The sequence below is a fragment of the Portunus trituberculatus genome, chromosome 18 (assembly GCF_017591435.1).
Source record: "Portunus trituberculatus isolate SZX2019 chromosome 18, ASM1759143v1, whole genome shotgun sequence".
NCBI classification, from domain to species: domain Eukaryota; kingdom Metazoa; phylum Arthropoda; class Malacostraca; order Decapoda; family Portunidae; genus Portunus; species Portunus trituberculatus.
In genome coordinates this window covers 24335986-24348080 of record NC_059272.1, presented here as the reverse complement: position 1 = coordinate 24348080, position 12095 = coordinate 24335986, and the positions used below count along the sequence as shown (strand labels likewise).

The 12095-nt window shown below is 42.2% G+C and overlaps 1 protein-coding gene and 1 long non-coding RNA gene across 5 annotated transcripts in view; one reads left to right on the top strand and one right to left on the bottom strand.

Moving 5' to 3' along the window:
• LOC123505658 overlaps window positions 1-12095 on the top strand; it is a 30165-nt gene that overhangs the window by 3072 nt on the left and 14998 nt on the right. For 3 of the 4 annotated variants that reach the window (XM_045257274.1, XM_045257273.1, XM_045257275.1), the window contains exons 2-4: window positions 10583-10703; window positions 10882-10963; window positions 11354-11495. In XM_045257274.1, coding sequence (XP_045113209.1) covers window positions 10583-10703; window positions 10882-10963; window positions 11354-11495 — 345 coding nt within the window. Of the gene's footprint in view, window positions 1-8694; window positions 9373-10582; window positions 10704-10881; window positions 10964-11353; window positions 11496-12095 lie in introns of those variants that run through there. The other variant, XM_045257276.1, reaches the window with a different exon arrangement.
• On the bottom strand, window positions 3480-4774 carry LOC123505659. Its single transcript, XR_006675225.1, has 2 exons — window positions 4369-4774; window positions 3480-4228 (listed from the first exon to the last, which is right to left on the bottom strand). It is a non-coding gene; the product is annotated as an uncharacterized LOC123505659 (long non-coding RNA).

The following is a 12095-nucleotide window of genomic DNA, read 5'->3' as shown; positions in this document are numbered from 1 at the left end:
CACAGCAAGCATAGTGAACCCTAGTGAATAGGTTGCACTATCCAAAATAGATGCGTTTTTTTTTTTTCACTCAATATTAATAGAACATTTTCTATATAGTGCTTTCTTATTTTCGTTACACATTCCTAATCATATCGAATTAATTTCACATATCAAGTTTATCTAAGGTTTGAAATTTAATGTTGTGATTCTTTAGTGTGAAAAAGTGTAGGGGCTGTGGTCCTTGTCAGCAACACGTGCATGCTGCATTGCTGCATTCTTGGTAGTTGCGCGGCCGTCCTGATCTGTTTGGATATAATGACATGTTTAGTTTTCTTCTCCAATTATGCAGCGACTAACTTGCCTGATTAGTTTACCTGTACACCAAACAAACGAGTGTATGATGAGAAGAACGGAAGGGAAAAAAATGTCATAATTGTCAGAGATTATAGGCTACGTATTTCGGTCGTCGTCATTATTGTAGTTGTTGGTTGTGGTGTGTTTTCAGGACGGGATCTATCTAGTATAGGTACTAGAGTAAAATTTCGATAGAGAACACTATCCCATCCTTGGCCCTTCTTAATTTGCCAATTCAGGTCACTGCTGTTTGCACACACTCCGTATAGTATTGTACGAAATTAAATTAGCCTCTATGATCAATATCTTGCATATGTATACATATATTTTCGTTTACTGTCTTCTATATTTCTGAAAGCTCAACAGTTGCAAGCATGTTAGTGGAAACGCTCTTATCTACACTTTGTGAATACCTTAAGCCTATTATGTTACCTTGCTTGAAGGGGAGATTGTGACATTAATATTCGCCACACCCTCCATGCTATGAAGTGGGAATAACTCTGGAGCGGCTGGCAACCTGGTGACTGGCAAGCTTAGAGAGTCAGGTGTAGGTGGTAATAAAGTATAATTTTTTTCTCTTGATGATGAAATGAGTCACGCGTATGAGTGTGCTTCCTCGTAACTTGGCATCACCATCACGTTAATCGTTCCGCAAAGATGAAGTAAAACAAGGGCAGGGGATATTGTATATAGGAGATTATTCAGTGCGAGTCATGACGTCATTTAAACACGGCATAGCTCTTGAAACTTTATCAAACAAACCCGTGTTCGAACAGTTATGTCAGAAAGCAACGCTCGCGTCTTGCACCTGCTGTTCCCGCGAGTGGCCGAGGATGTGAGGCTGTGCGAAGAATAAGGACGCGAACGAAGTGTGAAGAAAGAATTGGTTAAGAGTTCTAATTTTGGGTGGAGGCGAAGAATTCCTGCGCATGGTGAAAGGGCTAGCGGTGGGTATGATGGACGCCAGACCGATACGGTTCACCAGCACAGCGTGGGTACGCGGGGCTGCTTCAGCACGGGGGATCGCATTTTTTTTCCCTAAAAACTGTGATGATTTAGCAATACTGCATGTAACACACATACACTCTCTCTCTCTCTCTCTCTCTCTCTCTCTCTCTCTCTCTCATAATATGCCTGCGCCCTACCCGCATCCCAGCAGTCAGGAAATTACTAACTATTAACGTAATGCCATGTGTGTTACGCGCCTCAATTTCTATTATTCACTGTAGGCATCCCTTCTGTCCACGTTTGTATTCATTTTGTACATTTTGTAGGCAGTTTAGTTAACTATCAATCTCATTCTCAATTAATAGAATGTGCCCTCATCTTTCTCCACGTTTATTGGTCCAGAGTGAAAAAAATAAGCTCAGGATTATATATGAATTCTGTGTTCACTATCTTGGCTGAGGTGAGGAAGGCGCTACGTAGGTTTGGTTTCTTACTTCCTTGCATCGCTGTGGCACAGGCTGAAGTTTTTATCTCGCACCAGCTGTGTGGGTGTGGGCGGGGAAGAGCGGAAGGGAAGGTGGGATATACGGATACACGACGAAAAAGAATGTTCGTTTTCATGTGGGTTGATTTTTTTTCCCATTTGTCAAACCTCCTCTCTCTCTCTCTCTCTCTCTCTCTCTCTCTCTCTCTCTCTCTCTCTCTCTCTCTCTCTCTCTCTCTCTCTTTCTCTGAGGAGCCAGATTTGAAATATGATTGTAATGAATGTATGCATCGTTTCATTAACTTTATTCTCTAAATCATTTATTTAAATACGATTCTCTTAGTTTGTGTTTTTTTCTATAATTAATTTATTAATTCGTACGATAATATACCGTCGTGCTTCATTTATTCTTCTGTTTTATTTTACTTTTCATTCTTTCATTCGTTTTATTACAAGTTTATTGATTCATATCATACTTTCTTGCCTCATTCATTCATTCCTTCTCCATTCATTAACGCAATACTGCAGTGTGCTGACAGCAGGTGTGTGTGCCAGTCAGGAGAACAAGTACAAGTGTGTCACTAATCACGCCCACTACACGCACTATTCCTCGCCTGAGCACCACAAGCGACTGTCCTGACTGAGAGATCTTTGCCCTCACACCTCTAATTTTGTCCTGCCCTCCTTCCTCCCCTGAACGGCTTGACGGGTTTAAAGATGTCATCGCCGCGTGTGTGTGTGTGTGTGTGTGTGTGTGTGTGTGTGTGTGTGTTCAGTGCTTGAAGCTGCTTGGTCCCCGCGCTGCTCAGTAACATGACGTGCAGTAAATTAATGAGATCTGCTACTGGTGTTTGTCGGTAGCTGTTGACACGTGCTCCCTTTCCCCCCTCCTCTCTCTCTCTCTCTCTCTCTCTCTCTCTCTCTCTCTCTCTCTCTCTCTCTCTCTCTCTCTCTCTCTCTCTCTCTCTCTCTCTCAATGACATCATTGTTATCATTCAGTCTTCTTTGTTACGAAATCCACAAAACACCCCACATAATGATGCCACACTAACACTACTTGCCTACCACGCTTCGCCGTGTTGTGAACCATTCTGTTAGGGAACAACACATGGGGCTGTTGGTGTGGGAAGGGCGTGAGGCAGTTGCTGAGACGTGGATTACTGAAGTCTTTCGCCACATGTGCTCTGCTGGGCTAGTGGTGACGGTGGCGGTACTGATGGTGGTGGTCGTGTACCTCTTTTCCCAGAGCTGCTGCCCTTTTGTGGACTTCCCTCCCCTGCCCTCCCTCTCCCCTTCCCTCACTTCCTTCCTCTTCTTATCCGTCGTTCCTCCTTCCTCTTTCCTCCTCTCCCGAGCTTTGTGCTCTACGTTCGCGACTCTCTCTCTCTCTCTCTCTCTCTCTCTCTCTCTCTCTCTCTCTCTGTTGTGTCTCGGCATGTCTCTTCTCAGTTCATGTTTCCTTGAGAAGATTTACTCACCCCCCTCTCCGCTCTATGCCCTTCCCTTCCTTTCATCTTTCCCTCCCTCCTGTCTCCCCTTACGAGGGCTTAGGCCTAGGAACTGTCACGCCTCGGGACTTGGTTTATGAGAAACTAATTGAAACCAAGGAGGAGGAGGAGGAGGAGGAGGAGGAGGAGGAGGAGGAGGATAGCACAGGGAAAGTAGTCATATTACCTTGCTTTCAGTTCTGATAAATGCTTATTATCGTGTGTGTGTGTGTGTGTGTGTGTGTGTGTGTGTGTGTGTGTGTGTGTGTGTGTGTGTGTGTGTGTGTGTGTACTCAGTCTCTGGCACTGTCTTTCCCTCTCGTCTGGCCAGAACATTCATTAATGGATCTAATCAGATGTTGCTTAGTATATTGCTTACCTCGTGGGTATCACAATCTGCTATTGCTCGCTCTCAGCCTTTAGTTTGCTCTCAATCAAAAAAGAATTATAGTATCATCTTTCACCTCCGATGTCTTTGTGTTCGAGTTACCGAGGCGAGGCTTGTGAGGAACGACCACTGTCCTCACCAGTGTAGGTTATTGTGGCCCTAACAAGCTTCCCGGCGCGTCCTAGGTGGCTACTTCGTGCCTTATTTTTAGGAGTGCCGTAGAGCGAGTCCAAAATGGTGATACTTTTGAGTCATAAACATATTTGCAGAGGTTGGTGAGTAAGGCGTGGCCGGGTGAGAGGAGCAGCAGTAGATAGGTAGGGAGAGAGGGAGAGGGTGAGGGAGATGGAGGGAGGTAAGGGAAGGTTGAGGTTAAATATAACGCGGTTTCAATATCAGGCTTCTACGTTTATTGACACTTGAACGAGGAGTCTGGCTGCTGGTGGGGAGGTGGACTGTGTGATGGCTGAAAGGTTTGGGTGGATCCTCTCGTCGTGTTGTGTCGATGTTGACTTGTAATGGCCATGGGCAGCATCTGGTGAGGTGCGGAAGCTATTTTTTTTCCTTCCTCACTAAGGCGGCATACTGTGGACGTTATGTAACGTTACAACTTCCCCTTACCTTATATTTAATTTTTAAAGGAAGTGCGGACGTTTTTACTTTATATTGTAAGAGTTCATAAAGGGAACAAAACATAAAATTTGTATAGAAATGGTGTGTCTTACCTTCCCGAGAAATGTTTGCTTTACATCTCAGTAACTTTCATGCCAATCATCACTTTTAGAGAGAGAGAGAGAGAGAGAGAGAGAGAGAGAGAGAGCTCCTTCCCCTTCTGTCTGTTTACCTCCCGACCAGTTATCCTGACGCGAGAGTTGTACGTTTGGAACATAAAGACGTTTTTATCTCTCTTCGCCATATGGGTTATTGTTGCTTGTCTTTAAGTACGGTGAGTCACTCGGTGCCGCAGGGCGAGTGGCTGGCATTAACCTGCGACGCCGTCCTGTGGCACTAGGCACTCGGAGCGGCGGGTGCGCAGTGACTTGGGCCTAACACGTGCACATCCCTTCCATCCCTTGTGGGCGGACATTTTTGGGCGGAGAGTCAGAGCAGCAGGGACAGTAAAATGATGCAGGAAATTCCACTTATGTTGTTTACAGTATCCTCTTGTGCGATACAGTCTTTAAGTTGCAAGGTGTTTTTGTTGTTGTTGTTGTTGTTGTATAACTCCTCCTTTGTGATGGTGGACGCGCCCCTGTTAAGAGAATAGTGGCACTGTATTCCCAGCATGTCGTAAAAGGTTGTTACTAAAAGGGACCAGGCGGTGGGACCCTTGAGAATTTCCCCATTCTGTGTCTCTCTCCTAACTGTAAAATAAAACGTGAAATTATGACTCGGCCACCGTTCATAGGAAAAGTGAATGTCTACTAACTAATATTATTGTTATTATTTATACTTCGAAATTTCCCTATCTTTGAAAACCTCACCCATTGTTTCCTCCACACTCAGCAACCTTTCCTGGCTCATTTTCATCAACAAGAGAGCTAGATGGACTGTATATTCGGGAGTGAAGAAACCTGGTACCTTTCTTCACCCTCTCTTCTTCCCCCCTTCCTTCTATCCTTCCTTCCGCTCCACATGCGTTCAGCTTGTGTTTCCCATGTGTGTTCAGCTTGTCTTGCTTCCCCATATGTGTTGAACGTTCCTCTGACGGTGGGAGTGCCTGTGTTGCAGGAGGGCGTGCGTAAGACCCTATACACGCAGCTCGCATCCTTCGCCGTCCTCCCCTCACATAGTCCCTGCTGCTCTTCTCTCGCTGTTCACACACGTAATGCCTTGCTGAGATCGCGCTTCAGTCCAGATGGTATTTTTTTGGTGGATATTTTTTCCCCTCTCTCACTTGCCTGTCATTGTACAGTACGTTATAAAGGACCAAAGTATCTCCTCGTCATTGTTTTCCTTGGGTGCTGTAAGACAAGGTGTTTTCTTTCCCCATATTTCCTCCCATGACGAATAATATGAAGAAAACAGCTAGAGAGAGAGAGAGATTGGTAGAACTACATGAATATATAGCTATATAAACACTTAGAATTTTTCTGTCACCTTTTATATATCTTAAGGATAATCGAAAACGCTCGCTATTTTTATTTCCAATTCTAAAAATAGTTTCGCTTACTGAAAGGAAATACCGAAATTATTATTGTCACATTACTTACTTGGCACGGCGAGACAATGACTTGAGGTATGCGGAGAGAGAGAGAGAGAGAGAGAGAGAGAGAGAGAGAGAGAGAGAGAGAGAGAGAGAGAGAGAGAGATTATATTTTATTTCTGCTTCTCTTTCTATTTCCTCTCATATTATTATACTCAGAGAGAGAGAGAGAGAGAGAGAGAGCACTAACGAAAAAAAAAAGAAAAGAAAACAAGGAAAAAGAGACATCACGAGAACAACAGGTGACAAGAACAAGAGCATCATCTACTACGTATACTCAGCTCTTTTTCCCCCCCGGAGGATGGCTAGGGCTGGGTGTGACCTTCAGACCAATATAGCTTGTGACCACTTGACGCCGACGAACCTGCTGAGCGTGACGAAGATGGAGGAAGAGGAGGAGGAGGAGCAGGTAGAGGCAGCAGGTGAATCAGTCCCGTGCCTCGCCCTGCCCGAAAACAGAGGCATGTATGGGGCACGTTAGCACCCAAAAACCCACCTCGTCCCTCTTCTCCCCGTCCAGTCCCGCCCCATCCCGCAATCCTCCCCGCCTCAGCCTCCCGTGTGTGCGGCAGGTGAAAAGGAAAGGGAAGGTGTAGGCGGGATGGTGGGTGATGTTGCTGGTATTTCCTTGGTTTCTTTTTTATTTTGGCGTATTATTATCGGCGCTATGTGATTCGGTGTTGGTTGCAGTATTTCATCCGTCAGTTAGTCCATTACTACTAACTACTCTGTATTATCGCTGTTTTTCGTGTGTGTGTGTGTGTGTGTGTGTGTGTGTGTGTGTGTGTGTGTGTGTGTGTGCGCATGCGTGCGCACACGCGCGTGCTGAGGTGGTGGAGGGCGTTTGTGTGCGTGTGTGACCGTTGTTAATTATAAAAGATGTTATATACTCGGGAGAAGGAGAAAAATATATCATGTGCGAGGATTTACGTTGTGTGTTGCATGGATATGTGATGGAAAGCAAACGCTGAATATCAGTGCAGATTGCTATCATTTTATTCTTTTATTCATACCCTAACAAACGAAGATGTAAAGTAATTAATCACGCAGTGAAATTAAGTGATAGCTGAAATTCAGACGAGTTATGGATGGTTAAAGGAAACATTTAAAGCTGGGCCAAACTTCAGGATTTATCCTGGGAAAGGCAGATGAATGAAGAAAACGTCATCCTGGGTATGGTTTAAGAGTGAAGAAAGGCCTGGCTGGGTACTTAAGAGTGTCGGGTGTTGGGAGAGGAAATAGCAATCGGGTTACAGGACCTGAAACTTGATCAAGGCGACCTCCGTCCCCACGCACCACCCCTGCCTTCCCAACTGTGCGTGCCTCACACCTTACACTCTCTTATTTTTTTCCCTTCTTTCTCCATTTCCTCCTCCTCCTCCTACTTCTGGAGCTCTCGCTGATAAAACTGCTTAATTTTTTTTGGTATGATTTGAGATGTATGCAACACACACACACACACACACACACACACACACACACACACACACACACACCTGTCATAAAGAGTCTGCTATGTCCACCGTAGTAAAGTAGCCACGTAACAAATGAAATGTTGACAGGAACAGCCGTGATTCAGTGCGGTATCTTTTAGGGCGTGACATCCACAAGGAGTAAATAACCAGAAATGTGAGGTAGAAATTAAAAGGGAGAAGTCTGCTTATCAGTTACACGTGCACTGATATATATTTTCGTCTTGAATATCACGTTCAAGTAGGCCGCCTTGAGATGCCTGGCTGCCCTGGTATCACCCTCGGCCACAGACAGTCGCTCTACTCCAAGGGCTCCGAATGAGACGGTGGCCCCTTAGCCGTGACTCATGGTATAGGGTGCGAGGGATCAACTGGCCACGCCTGTTCGGTTATAAATAGCCGAGGGGAAGGGTAAGATGTATTTCCCCCTACCCTTTCCCCAATACGACCCAGGGTCCTAGGAACGGTAGTACGCTTCTGTTGTAGAGCTACCTCTTGAAGAACACCTCCATGTGATGCTCGAACTGCTTTAGTTACTGGTCTTGGTGGAGTGTTGTCTCATAAAGAAGGGGTATCATTCACCTATTTTGCTATTATATCTCTTTGTGGTTTCAATGCACATTTAGTTTAGTTGGTGATCTTCGCGTGAACAAGATGAGAGAAAACATGGCATTTCAGAGGTAGAAAATTCATTTGGAAGGGTAACTTACGTAAGTGTGTGGCTAGACTATTATAACCGATCATGATGATATGTATATTCCATTGAATGAGATAACTTGTTGGCTATGAAAGATTGTTGTATCGATCATATGATCACTATTGGAAGAAGGTTGATAATGCCAAGAAACATTACGTGTTTCACTAAAGAGTACAGTATGATACTCGTATAATTTAGTTGTGACAGAGACTGCATTTTCAGATGGTTCGGTGTCTTATTTTAACTCGTTTCAACAGACTAGTGGAAGTTTCGAAGGTTTTTAAGTATATTTTCATAAATTTATTGATAGTTTGATACATTATAATTTTGATTCTATTTTGTACAATGAAGAACCTCCGTCACCCGTAAGAGATCGAGAATGCTCCTGCGTTCGGAAGTAAGTAATAGGCACATAATGCAATTTTGAAAATTGCACACATGAAATCTTCTAGAAAATGTTTATGCTTTGTAAAGTATAGTTTTGTTTTTGTGATTCAAATAAATTATGAATTGTAATATTCTGGCATGTGATGATAGATTTCCAAGAAAGAAGATAGGAAGGGAGATATGCTGGAGTGCCAGGCCCCCCTGTAGCATCCTGTGCGTATGAGGAAACTATGCTGAATAATGATAAGAGCTTGGGTTTCAGGAAGATGTTCATGTTTGTCGGTCCATTGTTAGTCACGCAGTAGTCGCCTTAGTGACGAGTGGTCTCGTCTGCACTTCAGTGTTTCTTATTGATTTCCCTCTTTACGTTTGCGAAGACTGGTTATGTCTCATGTACGAACGAACAGACAAATAAGCGATGCTAACTTGCAAGGCAGAAAGAGGTTGAATATATTACACAAGCGACGAGATCACCGATATGAATCCGACCCCCAGTTGTTTGTTACGATACCCCCGAAGCCTACCAGGCCAGCTGCACCACCCAGTGGGCCTCCATTTTGGCTCCCCTCGGCCAGCCTGAACAATGCAAGGAGCAGACCACATTTCCATGCACCCATGCATCCATTACCTTCAATCGGCGCCTCTACTTTTAGACGGAGTCAAGCCTTTTCTCTTGATTTCCGCCCCCCTCCTCATCCAGCGCCTATCCTCAAACAAGCTTCCAGGGCAAGGAGCGCTTCAGTAACACATGCTACCTTCATGAATCATGAGAGGCCAAACAGAACAAGAAAAACAATCGAGCGATGCTCATTTAACCTGCCATCTTCGTCTCGCGAAGAACCACTTCCACCATTGCCACCCAGAAGACATCTGCCAATTCCATCACTCAGAAAACCATCAGTAGTGGCATCCATAGAACATCAGTGTATGCAGACGGCCTCCCACAAGTATCACCACGGTACCAACAGTAAGGAAGAGTGATAAGAAAAAGAAATAATTGATATATGGGACTTTCAAGTATATACCGGTATATATATATATATATATATATATATATATATATATATATATATATATATATATATATATATATATATATATATATATATATATATATATATATATATATATACACACACACACACACACACACACACACACACACACACAGATAATATCAATGGCCCTCACTTGGTATGCTGGGATTCACACAACGCTCAGGCCATTAAAGGTTTTCATTGAGTGAGCGGTGACTGCACTCTGAACAAGAGGATGGAGTGTGAGGCGCGTAAAGTGACAGCCTGAAGCATTGTTTGAGCTGTGTGAACTCTAAACTTTTCCAGAGAGATGATTGGTGATCATATGTTCAGCATGTGTTTCACAGGAATCCTTACTTTTTATATTTCATAGATCTGTATTTGCTCAAAAAATTAGCTTGAATTGTCACACTACGTACTGTCAATTGAATGTGTTTGTTTTTATTTATTTATTTATTTTATTTATTTTTTCTTAAAGATGATGGGGAGGAAAAAATTTGAGGTCTGCTATTCCATCTTGAGCGTTCTGTTCCTTCTCTAAGTGGATATACTAATTCTATGAATTCTATTGTAAGCGATCGTGTGTAAAAGTAGTTCCATGGTTTGGCAATGGAGTTGGAATTACCGTGATTAGTTACATGCAGACGCCATTAGTTTTACGGTAGCTAGTTGCTGGACATTCATTTCGTATGCTAATTTTATTGTGTTATTACTATTTTCATTGTTCCATAGGCACTTATTTATGAAATTTTAAGTCTCCTAATTTTTAACTACTTTTATGATGCTCAAAGAGTTACAGCATTATTCAGTGCAATTTGTACTAATGCTACTTCTGCGATCTGCAATAACATTCTCATCCACTAAGTGATGTCAGTACGATATCAAACATCAAGATCGAGATTGTAATCGAGTGTTTTACTCGCATGCAACACTTTTGATATTTGTAAGAGAAAAAAAAAGAAAATAGAAAAAAAATATGACATCAATATGCGTTCACGTCTAACTGACATCTTCATTAAATATTTCATGAACCATAATATGGAGGAGGCTTAGTCATGATAACCAGATCCAATAGACGTAGAGAACAAATTGCATTGTAAAATACTGATTGTCGTGCATAATTAATTGTCTTCCATTCAGATGAGAGCGGTGAAGTGGATATCAGCATCTTGCATGCGTCTGATGGCGATAAGTGGAAGAATTACCTGTATGAAGTATTCACCCACCTGGTGCCTGGGGATGACAGGGCACGTGGTATCAGGTAGCCATATAAGCATTATTATATATATTAGTCCTCAGTATATATTTATTTTGGTGGCTTGTTATAAATATGATGAGATGCAATCATGTGTGTATATGTGTGTGTGTGTGTGTGTGTGTGTGTGTGTGTGTGTGTGTGTGTGTGTGTGTGTGTGTGACTGACTGCTTCCTTTTTTCAGAGTTGAAGCAAGCAATGTTGAAGAAATAGAGGAAAACTTGGGGAAGCTGCAAGCTGTCAAACTCAAAGGATCAAAACTACAGGTGAGCAGGAAACGTGTCACCAAAAAAAAAAAAAAAAAAAACATCAGAACAGTGAGATGAGCCAAGCTTGAAGTTAATTACGGGTTTCCTCTTACAGTATTATAGGTTTTATAAATTTAAATAAACTTTTGAAAATGATGATCCAAGATGTGATTGTATATGATATGTTGTAATTGTGATATATGATATTACTTTTAGATTGAAAAGAAAATGTGAACTTCTTTACTTTTCCAGTTCTTCTCCATTCATTATTGGCTCAGGACTAACACAATTGTAGAGTGCATTTGTTCCAGGTAATCCTAACATTACACGTTATTGGTAGGTAAATTTTATTGTCATCGCAGTACAGTGTGCAACTTATATTGGGAAGATAAATCTTTACTTTTACAGATTGTAATTATGTCACCCTGCTTCCTGGACCACGTAGCTAACCATGGCAAGAGTGAGCTAGGCCAGGTGTTCAAGCCAGAGAAGGTCTTGGCTTTGTTACTGGGAGTGGACAATAGTCAACTGACCATGGCTCATCTTTCAGGTATTTAGTGCTGAATTAAAAAATAACACCTGTCGCAGCTGTTGAATCTGTCTGTTTCTGCTCCCTATATCGTTACCGGTCTTACAATTTATGTTTGACGAGTCTTTGATTGATTACTTTGTAGGGTTACACATGTAACCGTGTACAAAGGCGTGTAAATAAGCACCTTTGCCAACGAGTCGAACTAGCCCAAGTTGTGTAGTGAAAGTAAGTATAGTTTTTTTTTTTTTTGTTTTAATAAACGGTATCAACCAGGGCAAACCTGGGGTTCACACTGTTTCTAAAGAAGTTAAGTATTTCCATATTTAGGTAGTGTAACTCATGAAATAATAGAAAAAAAAAGTTCGCAATAAACTAAGTAGCTTTCTCTTCAGATAGTTCTCCGTTATATATATATATATATATATATATATATATATATATATATATATATATATATATATATATATATATATATATATATATATATATATATATCAACAAACCGACTATTGCATCGTTTTTAGAATTCAAGTCTTAGTTGCCGACTGTCCTGAGGTCATCTGTCATTAATGAATATACCGTCCCTGGTTGCCAGTCAGTATATGTAGATAACAAGTG